This window comes from Anopheles nili, chromosome 3 (assembly GCF_943737925.1).
Source record: "Anopheles nili chromosome 3, idAnoNiliSN_F5_01, whole genome shotgun sequence".
NCBI classification, from domain to species: Eukaryota; Metazoa; Arthropoda; class Insecta; order Diptera; family Culicidae; genus Anopheles; species Anopheles nili.
The window spans coordinates 39,652,216-39,676,064 of NC_071292.1; the positions used below are offsets into that span (position 1 = coordinate 39,652,216).

Consider the following 23,849-nt stretch of genomic DNA (forward strand, 5'->3'; position numbering starts at 1 on the left):
ATGTTTTGTTGCCGTTCATACGGACGAAAAATCGATAAATTTATTTGTAAACATCAGCTACCATACAATCGTTGCTTCTCGAAGTGGACGGTTGTGTCCGGTGTATTTCACTGTAAGGCATATGACTGTAGATAGTCGAGCCTATAAAGAAGTGGTCAACCTTTGAATATATTAGAAGTGACTCTTTGGAGAATTCAAATATAGAAGGCTACATCCCATTTCGCAAAGAAGAAGAAGAACATAGCATAGTAAAGTAGTAACATAGCATAGTTTTCAAATGGGGCTGTGAGTAAATCAGGAACTACTTTTTAGCCTTCGAACGGAGTTATATCGAAATAATTCGAAACTTTTTTAACGCGCATCGAAACAAAACATTTAAAGAATTGTTGAAAATGTAGTTTGCAATATTAAGACAAATTTTAAGTACATCTCTCAAATCACTGGCATTGCAGGCATCTCGATACCTTCAACATAATGACAAAATTACTGAAAAGTGCTCGAATTCAGCATGTCGTGGCTTAATACTCGGTGTGTACACCGAAGAAAACGATCGGCTGGACATCGGAGTCCTCACTCCAACGGCGGCTTAGTATAATGAGGTAATCTGTGAAGCTGTTTTATTATCGGGTTAGTTTTTATACGCTTAACTTTTTATTCCAGTCTTACACTAGCGGTTGCCTACTCGAACTGCTTCGATTGGCTGGTCCTATGCCAAAGCGTGGCTAGGTTAGAATTTTATACAAACTGGAACCCACGTATTCTGCGGTTGCTGTCTGTGGACGTGAAAGCGAGTGTCTTGGTTACGATGACGTCGAAAAAATGGATATTTCTAAGGAAGCTATTCGTATAGCGGCTTCCAGAGTTTGCCAGGAGCTACAAAATCTGGAAACGAGCCGTATCTCTGTAGATGACTTTGGCCATGCTGAATCTGCCATACTGGCAGCCGAAAAGGCTCACATGGGGCTGTGGGTAAATCAGGAGCTGCGCAGCATAGACCATTGGGCATTTGTGCCACAACTTCAGCTGTACTATGAACCAGAGCTCCCGTGCGACTCGAATGGATAGCGAATTGGACTAGCGAAAGCTGAGGCACAAAATCTCGCCCGTCAACTATAAGAAACTCCATCGAACCTCATGACACTGTGGTGCGAACGTGGAAGTCAAAGGACGTGGATAGGCCGAAAATGAGGCGATGACGTCATTTCTAACGTTAGCCAAGGGATCCTGTGAACCTCCGATATTTCTGGAGCCGCTAGCCGAGGCATTGTTGCACTTAAACTCCCCGTGAACATTCGCGCTTTGATTCCGCTTTGCGAGAGCATGCTTGGTAGCAACGCCATGAAACCAGGCGACGTTATAACAGTCAAAAATGGAAAGAGCATTGGAATAGTGAAAACGAGCAACGAAGCTTCACTCGCGCTGATAGATGCGCTGCTATACGCGAAGCACTTTGGCCCGAAGTTCATCGTGGACGTTTCCACCATCTCTAAAGCCACCATGGAATCCTTTGGCAGAGTGTGTTGTGCTGTGTTCACTAACTCAGAGGAGCTTTGGGAACGCATGCAAAACGCCAGCATTCACACCGGTGATCGTGTTTGGCGCCTGGCGCTCTGAGATTATTTTACCCAGCAAATATGCTCAGCCGAGCACGTGGATATACAAAACATGGGTCAGGGCGAAGGCGCCAACAGCCTTAAACCTGCGGCTCTTCTGCGAGAGTTTCGTCCTTGTGGAAAGTGGATGCATATCGATGCGCTAAACGTGATGAAGACGAAAGGTACCGAATACCCGTACTTTCGTAGAGGCGTGACAGGACGACCAACACGCACGCTAATCGAATTTATCGCGCAGAGTGTCGTCCAGTGTGCAGATTGCGGAAGCAGCGGAATCAAGAAGAAAAGTCAACAGATGCGGCAATAAGTTGGCTGTTGTACAAATTATGCTAGGAAGCAAATAAATTTGGTTTTCTCTAAGGATTGACGTGGTACCAGCTCATTGTCAGCAAAATCGCGACAGGTCTTTTGTAGCATTTGATGTGTATCCGGAAGCGCAAAAAAACAGACAATGGAACGAGAACCAACCAAACAGCGACCTGCAGAACGGAGCAGGGAAATTATTACTGGGTTGTTCACAGGTCAACGTCCATAACGAACATCACCACATGCTGTTATGGGCAGTGAGATGAACCATGATCCCAGCATCCGAATAGGAAAGGCATAACTCTTACACATTTTCACGCAAGAACGCAGAGCGAACATCTTGGAGGTAGTAATTTTGGTTGTACTACACAGCGAGTGAATAGTTTATTCTTTACATGAAATGAAAATTTGTAAACACTGTAAAGAACTTTGTATGGAACGGATTTTCTACATTTTGTTTTGTTTAGGTTGTGTCAAGTGATTGTTTTGGTTTCGTTCGAAGACAAACTGCAGTAACTACATTTGAACTGCTGTAATAAGTTTAAACCCAGTTTAAACCAGAAATTATGCTAGGAAGCAAATAAATGTGGCTTACTCTAAAGATTGACTCCACACCACGTCAATCCTTAGAGAAAACCAAATTGATTTGCTATAATTTGTACAACAGCCAACTTATTGCCGCATCTGTTGACTTTCCTTCTTGATTCCGCTGCTTCCGCAATCTCCACACTGGACGACACTCTGCGCGATAAATTCGATTAGCGTGCGTGTTGGTCGTCCTGTCACGCCTCTACGAAAGTACGGGTATTCGGTACCTTTCGTCTTCATCACGTTTAGCGCATCGATATGCATCCACTTTCCACAAGGACGAAACTCTCGCAGAAGAGCCGCAGCTTTACAGCTGTTGGCGCCTTCGCCCTGACCCATGTTTTGTACATCCACGTGCTCGGCTGAGCATATTTGCTGGGTAAAATAATCTCAGAGCGCCAGGCGCCAAACACGATCACCGGTGTGAATGCTGGCGTTTTGCATGCGTTCCCAAAGCTCCTCTGAGTTAGTGAACACAGCACAACACACTCTGCCAAAGGATTCCATGGTGGCTTTAGAGATGGTGGAAACGTCCACGATGAACTTCGGGCCAAAGTGCTTCGCGTATAGCAGCGCATCTATCAGCGCGAGTGAAGCTTCGTTGCTCGTTTTCACTATTCCAATGCTCTTTCCATTTTTGACTGTCATAACGTCGCCTGGTTTCATGGCGTTGCTACCAAGCATGCTCTCGCAAAGCGGAATCAAAGCGCGAATGTTCACGGGGAGTTTAAGTGCAGCAATGCCTCGGCTAGCGGCTCCAGAAATATCGGAGGTTCACAGGATCCCTTGGCTAACGTTAGAAATGACGTCATCGCCTCATTTTCGGCCTATCCACGTCCTTTGACCTCCACGTTCGCACCAGAGTGTCATGAGGTTCGATGGAGTTTCTTATAGTTGACGGGCGAGATTTTGTGCCTCAGCTTTCGCCAGTCCAATTCGCTATCCATTCGAGTCGCACGGGAACTCTGGTTCATAGTACAGCTGAAGTTGTGGCACAAATGCGCAATGGTCTATGCTGCGCAGATCCTGATTTACCCACAGCCCCATGTGAGCCCTTTCGGCTGCCAGCATGGCAGATTCAGCATGGCCAAAGTCATCTACAGAGATACGGCTCGTTTCCAGATTTTGTAGCTCCTGGCAAACTCTGGAAGCCGCTATACGAATAGCTTCCATAGAAATATCCATTTTTTCGACGTCATCGTAACCAAGACACTCGCTTCCTCGTCCACAGACAGCAACCGCAGAATACGTGGGTTCCAGTTTGTATAAAATTCTAACCCGCCACGCTTTGGCATTGGACCAGCCAATCGCAGCAGTTCGAGTAGGCGACCGCTAGTGTAAGACTGTAAGACTTTGCAGTATCAGTGACATTTTTGTGTGTAATAATTAATTAGATATGGTTATAGTCCCGGTCAATACAGCTGAATCGAAGATTAATTCCCTGTCAAACAAGTGATATATTTTCAAATGGATCGATTACAATAGTAAGATGTAACGATATTTAATCAGTTCTTCGAAATGTGAGTATGAGTTTGGAATCATTGTAGCGAATGCAACTTGTTGGCTCCTCGGTAACCGCAAGAATTTATTTTCTCTAACGCTCTTGTTATACAGAGAGGTTTAAAAATCACGGCATATCTTTAACGGAGAAATTAAAAGAGAACTAGCCCGCTCAAGCTCGCTCTTTAAATACTGTCGTTCCCGCGATGGCCGTCGGTTATTGCCGGGTCGTTGTCCTTATTCCAACCTCGTGATTCGCTTTAGTGCTTCGTTTGACAGGACGTCTGCCTGTGCTCCTGTCAACACTGTACTTAATAAAAAGTACATTCACGCGGTCCGTCGGCACGGTTGCGCAGCAAAATCCTCCCTACCGGTATACCTGCTATAGTGGTTTACCTTCGTTGTGCCGACGTCCAAGCGTGCAATGATTACGGCTGGCTTTTCTACCATACCGCTGACGTCTGTACGCTGGAACTGCTCGTCGTTCTTGATCAACCGCGCATACGTAGTGATCTTCTGATCCGCTCGGCTATACACCACGAATGGGACGTATTCGTATAGAATCTCCCACACCAGCAGTACGATCGAGTACACGTTGGCGCCTTTGCTCGGATAGACAAAGGTTGTCTTCGGTACGAGCAACTCTGGAGCGACGTAGAACAACGACGAGAACTCGTCCAGGTACTCTTTGCATACCGGTATGAACCGGCTTGCCCGGCAGTCGTATCCATTAGTGTCACCAAACGACGGTTGATCATGCTGCTTTGAGGTCATGGAGTTCCGAGACGACGACGTGCTGCCGTAGCGTTGTTCAATCGCACACTGTAACGCATCCGAGACCGCATCAGTGGTCAGCTCGAACGACGTTAGCTTCACGGAGTATGGATAGCGTCTCACTAGGATGCAACTGTTCGAGATGTTCAAGAGGACATAACCACACTCCTGCAGGTAGCCCACGGCAGAAACATTCCGCTGGACAACAGTCACGGCGTGCATTAGCAACAGACGCTTATTCATCTTGTGGATGAAATCGAAGATCGTAAAATCGAACAGTTCCATCAGTAATGTGGCTTGTTTGAAAGCCGAATCGTACGACACCGCTATCAGCGAAGCCACCATCGGATGACGCACCTGTGCCAACACCTCCAAGCGCCTCCGACAAGCCTCCTCCGCAAAGTAAGAACTCTGTTCCAACACCGCACTCACGCGATAACGCACTTCATTCGGGAAGCACGTCAACAGGCTAGCACCAGCAATACGCTGGAAGCACTCCCGTAGATTCCGCTCCGTGTAGCGCGCCTGAAAGAAGTCATCCGACGGGTGAATGCACTTGCTCCACTTCTGTAGCGAATCCAGCTTCAGCATTTTGTCCTGTGGGGCGTTCTGCAGCGCGAACTGTGCCAGCTGTGCATCGATCTCTTACTGCCCGCTTACCAGTAGCTGTTCGACGCTCTCCAGTTCAAGCTGATTCACAGTCCGGTGGTCATCGTCAGCGTACTCTTTGAATGTGCTACCGTTCCAACAGTCCAGATTCGTAACGATCCGTGTCGATTGGTCTTTCAGCACGCTAATTGCTTCCGTGATGATGCCTTTCGAGTCATCGTGAAACGCAGTCGTTTGCATGAGCTGGAAGTTGTCATTGACCAGCTGCTCACAGATATTTGTCTCCGCCAATATGTCCTGTTCGGGTGCTGTGAGTTCCTGGGAGGAGTCGCGTTCAGCTCACCCTTCGCTTCAGTCGTGGTGTCCGCGTTGTCACTAATCGGAAGCACGAAATCCCCCAGATCACCGTGCTTGTTCTCGATTGTCTGGTAGGAGAGTGATTTATGCTGCTACTTAGACGCCGGAGATTCAGAATCGGAGGTCAAGCTCGGCCTCAGTGATCCTCGGAACGCACGTGATGAGATGACGTACTCATCGTAGATCAAAGAAGAGTTTAGCTCGTACTTCCTATAGGGCCCAGTCAGTGGTGAATTCGAATCGCTGTGTGTCAGTAGAAAATGTATCTGAATATTGAGATTTTCTTAGTAACTCGACAGACCAAAAACCAGCTCACACAGCTGATCGTTTCAAAACAGAGAGTCCAGTGCATGTTCAAATAAGAGATAGAGTAAACGCCGTGCGACACTCAATAGCACCGGACGGTGAGTAAGCTCACTTTTTGGTGAAGTATAGAAGAGGCAGTGAGTGAAAGTGAGAGCAAAGAGTAAAACGATAGTTTTGACGGAGAATTTTCTGTTGTGGATGAGAGGCGTAGCTAGAGATAGAGTGACAGTGGTGATGAATGCTGATGACTGACAGGGGAATATAAAGTAGACAGTAGATAGAGTGAGATCGCAATATTATACCCGTAAATTTCTCGAGTCGAACGGTTACTACGGCTTGATTTTCGACTCGAAAGCAAGCTTAGTTTTGTTCTAGTCGCAAGCCGAAAAACCGCGTGGCTGTCAACTTGGGTAGGTGCCCGTCGAAGCAACACAAACACAGCGATTCGAATTCACCACTGACTGGGCCCTATAGGAAGTACGAGCTAAACTCTTCTTTGATCTACGATGAGTACGTCATCTCATCACGTGCGTATCGAGGATCACTGAAGCTGAGCTTGACCACCGATTCTGAATCTCCGGCGTCTAAGTAGCAGCATAAATCACTCTCCTACCAGACAATCGAGAACAAGCACGGTGATCTGGGGGATTTCGTGCTTCCGATTAGTGACAACGCGGACACCACGACTGAAACGAAGGGTGAGCTGAACGCGACTCCTCCCAGGAACTCACAGCACCCGAACAGGACACATTGGCGGAGACAAATATCTGTGAGCAGCTGGTCAATGACAACTTCCAGCTCATGCAAACGACTGCGTTTCACGATGACTCGAAAGGCATCATCACGGAAGCAATTAGCGTGCTGAAAGACCAATCGACACGGATCGTTACGAATCTGGACTGTTGGAACGGTAGCACATTCAAAGAGTACGCTGACGATGACCACCGGACTGTGAATCAGCTTGAACTGGAGAGCGTCGAACAGCTACTGGTAAGCGGGCAGTAAGAGATCGATGCACAGCTGGCACAGTTCGCGCTGCAGAACGCCCCACAGGACAAAATGCTGAAGCTGGATTCGCTACAGAAGTGGAGCAAGTGCATTCACCCGTCGGATGACTTCTTTCAGGCGCGCTACACGGAGCGGAATCTACGGGAGTGCTTCCAGCGTATTGCTGGTGCTAGCCTGTTGACGTGCTTCCCGAATGAAGTGCGTTATCGCGTGGTTGCGGTGTTGGAACGGAGTTCTTACTTTGCGGAGGAGGCTTGTCGGAGGCGCTTGGAGGTGTTGGCACAGGTGCGTCATCCGATGGTGGCTTCGCTGATAGCGGTGTCGTACGATTCGGCTTTCAAACAAGCCACATTACTGATGGAACTGTTCGATTTTACGATCTTCGATTTCATCCACAAGATGAATAAGCGTCTGTTGCTAATGCACGCCGTGACTGTTGTCCAGCGGAATGTTTCTGCCGTGGGCTACCTGCAGGAGTGTGGTTATGTCCTCTTGAACATCTCGAACAGTTGCATCCTAGTGAGACGCTATCCATACTCCGTCTCCGGCTAACGTCGTTCGAGCTGACCACTGATGCGGTCTCGGATGCGTTACAGTGTGCGATTGAACAACGCTACGGCAGCACGTCGTCGTCTCGGAACTCCATGACCTCAAAGCAGCATGATCAACCGTCGTTTGGTGACACTAATGGATACGACTGCCGGGCAAGCCGGTTCATACCGGTATGCAAAGAGTACCTGGACGAGTTCTCGTCGTTGTTCTACGTCGCTCCAGAGTTGCTCGTACCGAAGACAACCTTTGTCTATCCGAGCAAAGGCGCCAACGTGTACTCGATCGTACTGCTGGTGTGGGAGATTCTATACGAATACGTTCCATTCGTGGTGTATAGCCGAGCGGATCAGAAGATCACTACCTATGCGCGGTTGATCAAGAACGACGAGCAGTTCCTGCGTAACAAATACCGCAAGTCATCGTTGGAAACCTGGGAGAACCGTTACAGACCACCCGGTGGCCAACCGTCATTTAGTGACATCAATGGATACGGTTACCGGGCAACCCGGTTTCTACCATACTGCGAAGAATACCTGGAGAAGTTCTTGACGTTCTTCTACTTCGCTCCAAAGCTGCTCGTACCAAAGGCAACCTTTGTCTATCCGATCAAAGGCATCGACGTGCACTCGATCGTACTGCTGGTGTGGGAGATCCTACACAAATACGTCCCATTCGTGGTGTATTGCCGAGAGAACCAGAAGTACCACACATTTGTCGATCCACCGTCACCGATGTTCGAGAAGGAACGCATTGAACGCTTCCGGCAGATCTTTGAGGATGATCCTAAGGGATTTGAGTAACCGGAAGATGACCATGGGCAACGTTGTGGACCTGCTGGACTGCTTGCCGACCGAACCGGGTATGGAGATGAACGGCACGTACGACTGGCTGGCGGAGGACTATGAGGAGCGCATAAGTTCGACGGAGGGGCTGCTGACAAACGCCATGAACGACGTTCGGAAGCAAAGTACACACGTTGAGAAGACGGACAAAATCTACTTCCAGACGAAGGAGTTGGAGCTGATCGTGAACTCGCGATCGTTGGCAGACGTTCCGGTTGAAGATGAAGCCGATTCCCCATTAACTCCAAATCACTTCATTTTAGGAAGTTCAAACGGAAGCAAGCCACCGTTCGATGATTCCATCCAAATCACACGTAGGTCTTGGAAAGCAGCACAACGGTTCACAGATATATCCTGGAAGAGATGAGTGAACGAATACCTACCGACGCTGAAAAGAGGATCCAAGTGGTATCAGCCGACCAAGACGCTTGAAGCGGGGCACTTGGTATTGATTGCGGATGGAAACAACCCGAGAAACTGCTGGCCTAGGGGACGGATCGTCAAAGTGCGTCGTACGATCTACAACCAAGTGCAGCGCGTTACAGTACAGACGTCAGCGGTATGGTAGAAAAGCCAGCCGTAATCATTGCACGCTTGGACGTCGGCACAACGAAGGTAAACCACTAAAACAGGTATACCGGTGGGGAGGATTTTGCTGCGCAACCGTGCCGACGGACCGCGTGAATGTACTTTTTATTAAGTACAGTGTTGACAGGAGCATAGGCAGACGTCCAGTCAAACGAAGCACTAAAGCGAATCACGAGGTTGGAATAAGGACAACGACCCGGCAATAACCGACGGCCATCGCGGGAACGACAGTATTTAAAGAGCGAGCTTGAGCGGGCTAGTTCTCTTTTAATTTCTCCGTTAAAGATAAACCGTGATTTTAAAAACCTCTCTGTATAACAAGGGCGTTAGAGAAAATAAATTCTTGCGGTTACCGAGGAGCCGACAAGTTGCATCCGCTACAATGGTTCAAAACTCATACTCACATTTCCAAGAACTGATTAAATATCGTTACAACTTACTATTGTATTCGATCCATTTGAAAATATATCACTTGTTTGACAGGGAATTGATCTTCGATTCAGCTGTATTGACCGGGACTATAACCATATCTAATTAATTATTACACACAAAAATGTCACTGATACTGCAAAGTCTTACAGTCTTACACTAGCGGTCGCCTACTCGAACTGCTTCGATTGGCTGGTCCTATGCCAAAGCGTGGCTAGGTTAGAATTTTATACAAACTGGAACCCACGTATTCTGCGGTTGCTGTCTGTGGACGAGGAAGCGAGTGTCTTGGTTACGATGACGTCGAAAAAATGGATATTTCTAAGGAAGCTATTCGTATAGCGGCTTCCAGAGTTTGCCAGGAGCTACAAAATCTGGAAACGAGCCGTATCTCTGTAGATGACTTTGGCCATGCTGAATCTGCCATACTGGCAGCCGAAAAGGCTCACATGGGGCTGTGGGTAAATCAGGAGCTGCGCAGCATAGACCATTGGGCATTTGTGCCACAACTTCAGCTGTACTATGAACCAGAGTTCCCGTGCGACTCGAATGGATAGCGAATTGGACTGGCGAAAGCTGAGGCACAAAATCTCGCCCGTCAACTATAAGAAACTCCATCGAACCTCATGACACTGTGGTGCGAACGTGGAGCTCAAAGGACGTGGATAGGCCGAAAATGAGGCGATGACGTCATTTCTAACGTTAGCCAATGGATCCTGTGAACCTCCGATATTTCTGGAGCCGCTAGCCGAGGCATTGCTGCACTTAAACTCCCCGTGAACATTCGCATAAGATTATTTTACCCAGCAAATATGCTCAGCCGAGCACGTGGATGTACAGCTGTAAAGCTGCGGCTCTTCTGCGAGAGTTTCGTCCTTGTAGAAAGTGGATGCACATCGATGCGCTAAACGTGATGAAGACGAAAGGTACCGAATACCCGTACTTTCGTAGAGGCGTGACAGGACGACCAACACGCACGCTAATCGAATTTATCGCGCAGAGTGTCGTCCAGTGTGGAGATTGCGGAAGCAGCGGAATCAAGAAGAAAAGTCAACAGATGCGGCAATAAGTTGGCTGTTGTACAAATTATGCTAGGAAGCAAATCAATTTGGTTTTCTCTAAGGATTGACGTGATGTGGAGTCAATCTTTAGAGTAAGCCACATTTATTTGCTTCCTAGCATAATTTTTGGTTTAAACTAGGTTTAAACTTATTACGGCAGTTCAAATGTAGTTACTGCAGTTTGTCTTCGAACGAAACCAAAACAATCACTTGACACAAACTAAACAAAACAAAATGTAGAAAATCCGTTCCATACAAAGTTCTTTACAGTGTTTACAAATTTTCATTTCATGTAAAAATAAACTATTCACTCGCTGTGTAGTACAACCAAAATTACTACCTCCAAGATGTTCGCTCTGCGTTCTTGTGTGAAAATGTGTAAGAGTTATGCCTTTCCTATTCGGATGCTGGGATCATGGTTAATCTCACTGCCCATATCAGCATGTAGTGATGTTCGTTATGGACGTTGACCTGTGAACAACTCAGTAATAATTTCCCTGCTCCGTTCTGCAGGTCGCTGTTTGGTTGGTTCTCGTTCCATTGTCTGTTTTTTTTGCGCTTCCGGATACACATCAAATGCTACAAAAGACCTGTCGCGATTTTGCTGACAATGAGCTGGTACCACGTCAATCCTTAGAGAAAACCAAATTTATTTGCTTCCTAGCATAATTTGTACAACAGCCAACTTATTGCCGCATCTGTTGACTTTCCTTCTTGATTCCTCTGCTTCCATTCCTCTGGACAACATTCTGTGCGATAAATTCGATTAGCGTGCGTGTTGGTCGTCCTGTCATGCCTCGACGAAAGTACGGGTATTCGGTACCTTTCGTCTTCATCACGTTTAGCGCATCGATGTGCATCCACTTTCCACAAGGACGAAACTCTCGCAGAAGAGCCGCAGCTTTACAGCTGTTGGCGCCTTCGCCCTGACCCATGTTTTGTATATCCACGTGCTCGGCTGAGCATATTTGCTGGGTAAAATAATCTCAGAGCGCCAGGCGCCAAACACGATCACCGGTGTGAATGCTGGCGTTTTGCATGCGTTCCCAAAGCTCCTCTGAGTTAGTGAACACAGCACAACACACTCTGCCAAAGGATTCCATGGTGGCTTTAGAGATGGTGGAAACGTCCACGATGAACTTCGGGCCAAAGTGCTTCGCGTATAACAGCGCATCTATCAGCGCGAGTGAAGCTTCCTTGCTCGTTTTCACTATTTCAATGCGCTTTCCATTTTTGACTGTTATAACATCGCCTGGTTTCATGGCGTTGCTACCAAGCATGCTCTCGAAAAGCGGAATCAAAGCGCGAATGTTCACGGGGAGTTTAAGTGCAGCAACGCCTCGGCTAGCGGCTCCAGAAATATCGGAGGTTCACAGGATCCCTTGGCTAACGTTAGAAATGACGTCATCGCCTCATTTTCGGCCTATCCACGTCCTTTGACCTCCACGTTCGCACCACAGTGTCATGAGGTTCGATGGAGTTTCTTATAGTTGACGGGCGAGATTTTGTGCCTCAGCTTTCGCCAGTCCAATTCGCTATCCATTCGAGTCGCACGGGAACTCTGGTTCATAGTACAGCTGAAGTTGTGGCACAAATGCCCAATGGTCTATGCTGCGCAGCTCCTGATTTACCCACAGCCCCATGTGAGCCTTTTCGGCTGCCAGTATGGCAGATTCAGCATGGCCAAAGTCATCTACAGAGATACGGCTCGTTTCCAGATTTTGTAGCTCCTGGCAAACTCTGGAAGCCGCTATACGAATAGCTTCCTTAGAAATATCCATTTTTTCGACGTCATCGTAACCAAGACACTCGCTTCCTCGTCCACAGACAGCAACCGCAGAATACGTGGGTTCCAGTTTGTATAAAATTCTAACCTAGCCACGCTTTGGCATAGGACCAGCCAATCGAAGCAGTTCGAGTAGGCGACCGCTAGTGTAAGACTGTAAGACTTTGCAGTATCAGTGACATTTTTGTGTGTAATAATTAATTAGATATGGTTATAGTCCCGGTCAATACAGCTGAATCGAAGATTAATTCCCTGTCAAACAAGTGATATATTTTCAAATGGATCGATTACAATAGTAAGTTGTAACGATATTTAATCAGTTCTAGGAAATGTGAGTACGAGTTTTGAACCATTGTAGCGGATGCAACTTGTCGGCTCTTCGGTAACCGCAAGAATTTATTTTCTCTAACGCGCTTGTTATACAGAGAGGTTTAAAAATCACGGTTTATCTTTAACGGAGAAATTAAAAGAGAACTAGCCCGCTCAAGCTCGCTCTTTAAATACTGTCGTTCCCGCGATGGCCGTCGGTTATTGTCCTTATTCCAACCTCGTGATTCGCTTTAGTGCTTCGTTTGACTGGACGTCTGCCTATGCTCCTGTCAACACTGTACTTAATAAAAAGTACATTCACGCGGTCCGTCGGCACGGTTGCGCAGCAAAATCCTCCCCACCGGTATACCTGTTTTAGTGGTTTACCTTCGTTGTGCCGACGTCCAAGCGTGCAATGATTACGGCTGGCTTTTCTACCATACCGCTGACGTCTGTACTGTAACGCGCTGCACTTGGTTGTAGATCGTACGACGCACTTTGACGATCCGTCCCCTAGGCCAGCAGTTTCTCGGGTTGTTTCCATCCGCAATCAATACCAAGTGCCCCGCTTCAAGCGTCTTGGTCGGCTGATACCACTTGGATCCTCTTTTCAGCGTCGGTAGGTATTCGTTCACTCATCTCTTCCAGGATATATCCGTGAACCGTTGTGCTGCTTTCCAAGACCTACGTGTGATTTGGATGGAATCATCGAACGGTGGCTTGCTTCCGTTTGAACTTCCTAAAATGAAGTGATTTGGAGTTAATGGGGAATCGGCTTCATCTTCAACCGGAACGTCTGCCAACGATCGCGAGTTCACGATCAGCTCCAACTCCTTCGTCTGGAAGTAGATTTTGTCCGTCTTCTCAACGTGTGTACTTTGCTTCCGAACGTCGTTCATGGCGTTTGTCAGCAGCCCCTCCGTCGAACTTATGCGCTCCTCATAGTCCTCCGCCAGCCAGTCGTACGTGCCGTTCATCTCCATACCCGGTTCGGTCGGCAAGCAGTCCAGCAGGTCCACAACGTTGCCCATGGTCATCTTCCGGTTACTCAAATCCCTTAGGATCATCCTCAAAGATCTGCCGGAAGCGTTCAATGCGTTCCTTCTCGAACATCGATGACGGTGGATCGACAAATGTGTGGTACTTCTGGTTCTCTCGGCAATACACCACGAATGGGACGTATTTGTGTAGGATCTCCCACACCAGCAGTACGATCGAGTGCACGTCGATGCCTTTGATCGGATAGACAAAGGTTGCCTTTGGTACGAGCAGCTTTGGAGCGAAGTAGAAGAACGTCAAGAACTTCTCCAGGTATTCTTCGCAGTATGGTAGAAACCGGGTTGCCCGGTAACCGTATCCATTGATGTCACTAAATGACGGTTGGCCACCGGGTGGTCTGTAACGGTTCTCTCAGGTTTCCAACGATGACTTGCGGTATTTGTTACGCAGGAACTGCTCGTCGTTCTTGATCAACCGCGCATACGTAGTGATCTTCTGATCCGCTCGGCTATACACCACGAATGGGACGTATTCGTATAGAATCTCCCACACCAGCAGTACGATCGAGTACACGTTGGCGCCTTTGCTCGGATAGACAAAGGTTGTCTTCGGTACGAGCAACTCTGGAGCGACGTAGAACAACGACGAGAACTCGTCCAGGTACTCTTTGCATACCGGTATGAACCGGCTTGCCCGGCAGTCGTATCCATTAGTGTCACCAAACGACGGTTGATCATGCTGCTTTGAGGTCATGGAGTTCCGAGACGACGACGTGCTGCCGTAGCGTTGTTCAATCGCACACTGTAAGTGGTCAGCTCGAACGACGTTAGCTTCACGGAGTATGGATAGCGTCTCACTAGGATGCAACTGTTCGAGATGTTCAAGAGGACATAACCACACTCCTGCAGGTAGCCCACGGCAGAAACATTCCGCTGGACAACAGTCACGGCGTGCATTAGCAACAGACGCTTATTCATCTTGTGGATGAAATCGAAGATCGTAAAATCGAACAGTTCCATCAGTAATGTGGCTTGTTTGAAAGCCGAATCGTACGACACCGCTATCAGCGAAGCCACCATCGGATGACGCACCTGTGCCAACACCTCCAAGCGCCTCCGACAAGCCTCCTCCGCAAAGTAAGAACTCCGTTCCAACACCGCAACCACGCGATAACGCACTTCATTCGGGAAGCACGTCAACAGGCTAGCACCAGCAATACGCTGGAAGCACTCCCGTAGATTCCGCTCCGTGTAGCGCGCCTGAAAGAAGTCATCCGACGGGTGAATGCACTTGCTCCACTTCTGTAGCGAATCCAGCTTCAGCATTTTGTCCTGTGGGGCGTTCTGCAGCGCGAACTGTGCCAGCTGTGCATCGATCTCTTACTGCCCGCTTACCAGTAGCTGTTCGACGCTCTCCAGTTCAAGCTGATTCACAGTCCGGTGGTCATCGTCAGCGTACTCTTTGAATGTGCTACCGTTCCAACAGTCCAGATTCGTAACGATCCGTGTCGATTGGTCTTTCAGCACGCTAATTGCTTCCGTGATGATGCCTTTCGAGTCATCGTGAAACGCAGTCGTTTGCATGAGCTGGAAGTTGTCATTGACCAGCTGCTCACAGATATTTGTCTCCGCCAATGTGTCCTGTTCGGGTGCTGTGAGTTCCTGGGAGGAGTCGCGTTCAGCTCACCCTTCGTTTCAGTCGTGGTGTCCGCGTTGTCACTAATCGGAAGCACGTAATCCCCCAGATCACCATGCTTGTTCTCGATTGTCTGGTAGGAGAGTGATTTATGCTGCTACTTAGACGCCGGAGATTCAGAATCGGTGGTCAAGCTCAGCTTCAGTGATCCTCGATACGCACGTGATGAGATGACGTACTCATCGTAGATCAAAGAAGAGTTTAGCTCGTACTTCATATAGGGCCCAGTCAGTGGTGAGTCCGAATCGCTGTGTTTGTGTTGCTTCGACGGGCACCTACCCAAGTTGACAGCCACGCGGTTTTTCGGCTTGCGACTAGAACAAAACTAAGCTTGCTTTCGAGTCGAAAATCAAGCCGTAGTAACCGTTCGACTCGAGAAATTTACTTACTTACTTACTTATCAGGCGCTACAACCGCTTGGCGGTTTTGGCCTGCTCCAGGCGAAACCGGAACCGCTCGAGGTCGAGCGCCGTCGTCTGCCAATCGTTGATCCCGGCCTTTTTTACTGACGCATCCACGCCATCACTCCATCTCAGTTTGGGCCTACCACGCCTCCTCTGTCCATGTGGGCAGCCTAAAAGGACTTTACGGGCTGGGTCGTCCGGTGCCATTCTAATGACATGACCAGCCCACCGGAGCCTGGCGAGTCTAATTCGCTGCACGACAGTGAGGCTATCGTACAGTTCGTAGAGCTCGTCATTGTATCGGCTCCTCCATTGTCCTTCCACACATACGGGGCCAAAAATCCTTCTGAGCATCTTCCTCTCGAACGCGGCTAAGAGGGTTTCGTCAGTTTTGGACAAGGTCCATGTCTCAGAGGCGTATGTGAGTACTGGAACTATGAGTGTTTTATATAGTTCCAGCTTCAGCCGTCGCGACAGGTATTTTGAGTGGAGAAGTTTCCTCAGGCTGTAGTATGACCGGTTGGCTGCCAGCACCCTTGCGCGTAATTCAACTTCTATGCTACTGTTGGTGCTGACTTTTGACCCAAGATAGGTGAAGTTTTGGACGACTTCAAAGGTTCGCTCACCTATCTGTACGTCACCCCTGCGTAGACTCGCATTAGTATTTGTTAGCAGGGCCGCTGATGGTGCCACCATCATTTTGGTTTTTGCCTCGTTAATCTCCAAACCGAGGTTCTCAGCCGCCTGCTCAATCCGTTTGTAAGCTTCTGCTACATAGGAGAGTCGCAAACCAATGATGTCTATGTCATCAGCGTATGCCAGAATCTGGACTGACTTGTAGAAGATGGTCCCCGAGGTTTCCACTCCTCGATCGATCCGAGGAGTCTCGGATGGCCCTCTCTAGCGCCAGGTTGAAAAGGAGACAGGCAAGCCCATCGCCCTGGCGCAGACCCTTGGTGGTAGCAAAGGGCCTTGAGAGTTTTCCATTCACCATCACCTGGCATGTGACGTTGGTCATGGTCATTTTAACAAGCCTGGTAAGCTTGGCCGGGATTCCAAAAGAGCTTATTGCGTCGTAAATTTTTACTCTGGCTATGCTGTCGTATGCGACTTTGAAGTCTATGAAGAGATGGAAAGATTGGAGCTGTTGCTCCGCAATCTTCTCCAAGATCTGCCGCATGGTGAAGATCTGGTCAGCGGTTGATTTTCCTTTTCGGAATCCCCTCTGATAGTTTCCCACTATCTCTTCTACGAATGGGACAAGTCTCTCTTTCAAGACTAAGGAGAAGATCTTATAGGCGGTATTCAACACCGTAATACCCCTGTAATTGCTGCACTGTAGTCTGTCTCCTTTCTTGTATATGGCATAGATGATACCAAGATTCCAATCACAAGCACCTCCGTTTTTGATCAGTTCGGCTGATATTCCGTTGGTGCCGGGTGCTTTATTATTCTTCAACCGTCGGATTGCTTTTCGGGTTTCGTCGATGCTAGGTGGCAGTAGCATGATATCATCCGCTAGTGAAGCCTCTAGCTGTTCGTTGAACTGATCATTTAGCAATTCATCAAAATACTGAGCCCATCGCAAGAGGACCTCTGGCTGGTAGCTGACCAGATTTCCATCCTTATTTCGACAACAGGTCACCTTAGGTATAAAGGTTTTTCGATGACCTGCTATCTCTTGGTAAAACTTTTTTCCTGGGCCGTATCGCACTCTGATTCCTTGGAGCTCCTGCACTCGTTGTTCTTCCCACTGATGTTTCTTGGTGCGGTGTACTCTTTTTCCTCTTGTCTGAGCCGTGTATAATTCTCTGCGCATGCCCGCGTTCTTTGAGGCTGCTGCATTGCTCGATATGCGCAGTTCTTACATTCCGTCACAAGTCTACATACGTCGTCAAACCAGCCAGATTTGGTGTTGCCCCGACGTGGTAGCAGTGTGGATTTTGCACAGTTCAATATCTTTTTTTTAGAGTGCTCCACCGTTCGCTCTAAGTGTCGTATGGAGTTGCTGGTAATAGAGACTCACCTAAAGCGGATTCGAATGCCTGTTTGACTTTAACGTCCTTTAGGGAGTCCGTGTTGAGCCGGGCCTGCATTTTTCCTTCATCCCCTTTGTCACGGGGACGGGCGATTCTGCAACGTATCACTAAGCCAACCAGATAGTGATCGGAATCGATGTTGGCTTCTCTATAGGTTCTGACGTTTAACAGGATCGACTGTCTTCGGCGGCTTATCAGCACGTGGTCGATCTGGTTAGAGGTGGCTCCATCTGGGGACACCCAAGTAACTTTGTGGATGTCCCGACGCGCAAACTTGGTACTTCCCACAACCAGATTACTTGCTGCTGCAAGTTGGACCAATCTATTACCATTGTCATTACTGTGCTCATGTAGACTGTGATCACCAATGTTTTGGCGGTACATTGGCTCCTAACCGACTTTTGCATTGAAGTCCCCCAAGATGATTTAAGGGTCATGCTTAGGGCACTTGTCAATGATTTTTACGAGGCGGCCGTAGAATATGTCCTTCTCCTCTTCATCTTTGTCTTCGGTAGGGGCGTGAACGTTTATGAGGCTAATGTTGAAGAATGCGCAGGGTGCATAGCCAATCATTTACAGCCTTGAAGTCGATGACCTCGGATTTTAGCCGCGCACCTACGGCGAAACCTGTTCCGAGCATATGGTGGCGGTCTTGGCAGCTGTAGTACATATGGCATCGTTTTTCACCACGTTTGCTTAGCACACCATTCCCTGGCCATCGTATTTCTTGTAGTGCTACAAGGTCCATGTTCAGTGTGGCTAGGGCGTCATCTAGTTGCTTCAAGGCTCCGGCTCTGTGCAGAGTGCGTACGTTCCATGAACCCATTATCATTGTCCGGGGGCGTTGCAGGGGTCGGTTACCATTGAGTCCAGTTCGAACATTCTCCTTGTTGCTTTCCGTAGTCGTATTCTTACTCGAGGCAGGGTGACTGGCCCCGCGCTCGAGCCCCCAGTACCTCTGGAGGGCCTCGGAGCAGTTAAGTTTAGCGTCTGGCTGTCCCCCCGACGTTCAGACAGCCCGATTACCCGCACTGCCCACCCTCCTCCTGTTAAGCCATGCGCCACCATCCGCCCAAGGGGTTGGAACCAGCCCGTTTACCCAAGCTTAGATATACGATGATACATGTTACCGCTCTGCACGTCGATGACGTGACGGAATAGGAGTTGGAAAGGAGAGCCTGTGTAGCCTTCTAGAGGCGTCGGATCCTAACCCATTAACAGAGCCTCGAGAATTTACGGGTATAATATTGCGATCTCACTCTATCTACTGTCTGCTTTATATTCCCCTGTCAGTCATCAGCATTCATCACCACTGTCACTCTATCTCTAGCTACCCCTCTCATCCACAACAGAAAATTCTCCGTCAAAACTATCGTTTTACTCTTTGCTCTCACTTTCACTCACTGCCTCTTCTATACTTCACCAAAAAGTGAGCTTACTCACCGTCCGGTGCTATTGAGTGTCGCACGGCGTTTACTCTATCTCTTATTTGAACATGCTCTGGACTCTCTGTTTTGAAACGATCAGCTGTGTGAGCTGGTTTTTGGTCTGTCGAGTTACTAAGAAAATCTCAATATTCAGATACATTTTCTACTGACACACAGCGATTCGAATTCACCACTGACTGGGCCCTATATGAAGTACGAGCTAAACTCTTCTTTGATCTACGATGAGTACGTCATCTCATCACGTGCGTTCCGAGGATCACTGAGGCCGAGCTTGACCTCCGATTCTGAATCTCCGGCGTCTAAGTAGCAGCATAAATCACTCTCCTACCAGACAATCGAGAACAAGCACGGTGATCTGGGGGATTACGTGCTTCCGATTAGTGACAACGCGGACACCACGACTGAAACGAAGGGTGAGCTGAACGCGACTCCTCCCAGGAACTCACAGCACCCGAACAGGACACATTGGCGGAGACAAATATCTGTGAGCAGCTGGTCAATGACAACTTCCAGCTCATGCAAACGACTGCGTTTCACGATGACTCGAAAGGCATCATCACGGAAGCAATTAGCGTGCTGAAAGACCAATCGACACGGATCGTTACGAATCTGGACTGTTGGAACGGTAGCACATTCAAAGAGTACGCTGACGATGACCACCGGACTGTGAATCAGCTTGAACTGGAGAGCGTCGAACAGCTACTGGTAAGCGGGCAGTAAGAGATCGATGCACAGCTGGCACAGTTCGCGCTGCAGAACGCCCCACAGGACAAAATGCTGAAGCTGGATTCGCTACAGAAGTGGAGCAAGTGCATTCACCCGTCGGATGACTTCTTTCAGGCGCGCTACACGGAGCGGAATCTACGGGAGTGCTTCCAGCGTATTGCTGGTGCTAGCCTGTTGACGTGCTTCCCGAATGAAGTGCGTTATCGCGTGGGTGCGGTGTTGGAACGGAGTTCTTACTTTGCGGAGGAGGCTTGTCGGAGGCGCTTGGAGGTGTTGGCACAGGTGCGTCATCCGATGGTGGCTTCGCTGATAGCGGTGTCGTACGATTCGGCTTTCAAACAAGCCACATTACTGATGGAACTGTGCGATTTTACGATCTTCGATTTCATCCACAAGATGAATAAGCGCCTGTTGCTGATGCACGCCGTGACTGTTGTCCAGCGGAATGTTTCTGCCGTGGGCTACCTGCAGGAGTGTGGTTATGTCCTCTTGAACATCTCGAACAGTTGCATCCTAGTGAGACGCTATCCATACTCCGTCTCCGGCTAACGTCGTTCGAGCTGACCACTGATGCGGTCTCGGATGCGTTACAGTGTGCGATTGAACAACGCTACGGCAGCACGTCGTCGTCTCGGAGCTCCATGACCTCAAAGCAGCATGATCAACCGTCGTTTGGTGACACTAATGGATACGACTGCCGGGCAAGCCGGTTCATACCGGTATGCAAAGAGTACCTGGACGAGTTCTCGTCGTTGTTCTACGTCGCTCCAGAGTTGCTCGTACCGAAGACAACCTTTGTCTATCCGAGCAAAGGCGCCAACGTGTACTCGATCGTACTGCTGGTGTGGGAGATTCTATACGAATACGTCCCATTCGTGGTGTATAGCCGAGCGGATCAGAAGATCACTACCTATGCGCGGTTGATCAAGAACGACGAGCAGTTCCTGCGTAACAAATACCGCAAGTCATCGTTGGAAACCTGGGAGAACCGTTACAGAGCACCCGGTGGCCAACCGTCATTTAGTGACATCAATGGATACGGTTACCGGGCAACCCGGTTTCTACCATACTGCGAAGAATACCTGGAGAAGTTCTTGACGTTCTTCTACTTCGCTCCAAAGCTGCTCGTACCGAAGGCAACCTTTGTCTATCCGATCAAAGGCATCGACGTGCACTCGATCGTACTGCTGGTGTGGGAGATCCTACACAAATACGTCCCATTCGTGGTGTATTGTCGAGTGAACCAGAAGTACCACACATTTGTCGATCCACCGTCACCGATGTTCGAGAAGGAACGCATTGAACGCTTCCGGCAGATTTTTGAGGATGGCCCAAGGGATTTGAGTAACCGGAAGATGACCATGGGCAACGTTGTGGACCTGCTGGACTGCTTGCCGACCGAACCGGGTATGGAGATGAACGGCACGTACGACTGGCTGGCGGAGGACTATGAGGAGCGCATAAGTTCGACGGAGGGGCTGCTGACAAACGCCATGAACGACGTTCGGAAGCAAAGTACACACGTTGAGAAGACGGACAAAATCTACTTCCAGACGGAGGAGTTGGAGCTGATCGTGAACTCGCGATCGTTGGCAGACGTTCCGGTTGAAGATGAAGCCGATTCCCCATTAACTCCAAATCACTTCATTTTAGGAAGTTCGAACGGAAGCAAGCCACCGCTACCGTTCGATGATTTCATCCCAATCACACGTAGGTCTTGGAAAGCAGCACAACGGTTCACGGATATATCCTGGAAGAGGTGGGTGAACGAATACCTACCGACGCTGACAAGACGATCCAGGTGGTACCAGCCGACCAAGACGCTTGAAGAGGGGCACTTGGCATTAGTAAGCCAGCCGTAATCATTGCACGCTTGGACGTCGGCACAACGAAGGCAAACCACTATAGCAGGTATACCGGTAGGGAGGATTTTGCTGCGCAACCGTGCCGACGGACCGCGTGAATGTACTTTTTATTAAGTACAGTGTTGACAGGAGCATAGGCAGACGTCCTGTCAAACGAAGCACTAAAGCGAATCACGAGGTTGGAATAAGGACAACGACCCGGCAATAACCGACGGCCATCGCGGGAACGACAGTATTTAAAGAGCGAGCTTGAGCGGGCTAGTTCTCTTTTAATTTCTCCGTTAAAGATAAACCGTGATTTTTAAACCTCTCTGTATAACAAGCGCGTTAGAGAAAATAAATTCTTGCGGTTACCGAGGAGCCAACAAGTTGCATTCGCTACAATGATTCCAAACTCATACTCACATTTCGAAGAACTGATTAAATATCGTTACAACTTACTATTGTAATCGATCCATTTGAAAATATATCACTTGTTTGACAGGGAATTAATCTTCGATTCAGCTGTATTGACCGGGACTATAACCATATCTAATTAATTATTACACACAAAAATGTCACTGATACTGCAAAGTCTTACAGTCTTACACTAGCGGTCGCCTACTCGAACTGCTGCGATTGGCTGGTCCTATGCCAAAACGTGGCTAGGTTAGAATTTTATACAAACTGGAACCCACGTATTCTGCGGTTGCTGTCTGTGGACGTGGAAGCGAGTGTCTTGGTTACGATGACGTCGAAAAAGTGGATATTTCTAAGGAAGCTATTCGTATAGCGGCTTCCAGAGTTTGCCAGGAGCTACAAAATCTGGAAACGAGCCGTATCTCTGTAGATGACTTTGGCCATGCTGAATCTGCCATGCTGGCAGCCGAAAGGGCTCACATGGGGCTGTGGGTAAATCAGGATCTGCGCAGCATAGACCATTGCGCATTTGTGCCACAACTTCAGCTGTACTATGAACCAGAGCTCCCGTGCGACTCGAATGGATAGCGAATTGGACTGGCGAAAGCTGAGGCACAAAATCTCGCCCGTCAACTATAAGAAACTCCATCGAACCTCATGACACTGTGGTGCGAACGTGGAGGTCAAAGGACGTGGATAGGCCGAAAATGAGGCGATGACGTCATTTCTAACGTTAGCCAAGGGATCCTGTGAACCTCCAATATTTCTGGAGCCGCTAGCCGAGGCATTGCTGCACTTAAACTCCCCGTGAACATTCGCGCTTTGATTCCACTTTGCGAGAGCATGCTTGGTAGCAACGCCATGAAACCAGGCGACGTTATAACATTCAAAAATGGAAAGAGCATTGGAATAGTGAAAACAAGCATCGAGGCTTCACTCGCGCTGATAGATGCGCTGCTATATGCGAAGCACTTTGGCCCGAATTTCATCGTGGACGTTTCCACCATCTCTAAAGCCACCATGGAATCCTTTGGCAGAGTGTGTTGTGCTGTGTTCACTAACTCAGAGGAGCTTTGGGAACGCATGCAAAACGCCAGCATTCACACCGGTGATCGTGTTTGGCGCCTGGCGCTCTGAGATTATTTTACCCAGCAAATATGCTCAGCCGAGCACGTGGATGTACAGCTGTAAAGCTGCGGCTCTTCTGCGAGAGTTTCGTCCTTGTGGAAAGTGGATGCACATCGATGCGTTAAACGTGATGAAGACGAAAGGTACCGAATACCCGTACTTTCGTAGAGGCGTGACAGGACGACCAACACGCACGCTAATCGAATTTATCGCGCAGAGTGTCGTCCAGTGTGGAGATTGTGGAAGCAGCGGAATCAAGAAGGAAAGTCAACAGATGCGGCAATAAGTTGGCTGTTGTACAAATTATGCTAGGAAGCAAATCAATTTGGTTTTCTCTAAGGATTGACGTGATGTGGAGTCAATCTTTAGAGTAAGCCACATTTATTTGCTTCCTAGCATAATTTCTGGTTTAAACTAGGTTTAAACTTATTACAGCAGTTCAAATGTAGTTACTGCAGTTTGTCTTCGAACGAAACCAAAACAATCACTTGACACAAACTAAACAAAACAAAATGTAG

The 23,849-nt window shown here is 48.5% G+C and overlaps 1 protein-coding gene and 4 pseudogenes across 1 annotated transcript; 3 read left to right on the forward strand and 2 right to left on the reverse strand.

Moving 5' to 3' along the window:
- The first annotated feature begins 392 nt into the window (after positions 1-392).
- On the forward strand, positions 393-1,920 carry LOC128724278 (cytosol aminopeptidase-like; annotated as a pseudogene).
- Positions 1,921-2,890: 970 nt separating this feature from the next.
- LOC128726500 (cytosol aminopeptidase-like) lies at positions 2,891-3,328 on the reverse strand. The gene has a single exon (XM_053820314.1). The coding sequence runs from the start codon at positions 3,189-3,191 to the stop codon at positions 2,898-2,900; it is 294 nt and encodes a 97-aa protein (XP_053676289.1). The 5' UTR covers positions 3,192-3,328; the 3' UTR covers positions 2,891-2,897.
- Positions 3,329-5,912: 2,584 nt separating this feature from the next.
- LOC128724279 (uncharacterized) lies at positions 5,913-10,252 on the forward strand (annotated as a pseudogene).
- Positions 10,253-11,219: 967 nt separating this feature from the next.
- Positions 11,220-13,665, reverse strand: LOC128724280 (cytosol aminopeptidase-like; annotated as a pseudogene).
- A 1,827-nt stretch (positions 13,666-15,492) lies between these two features.
- Positions 15,493-23,818, forward strand: LOC128724281 (uncharacterized; annotated as a pseudogene).
- The last annotated feature ends 31 nt before the right edge of the window (positions 23,819-23,849 follow it).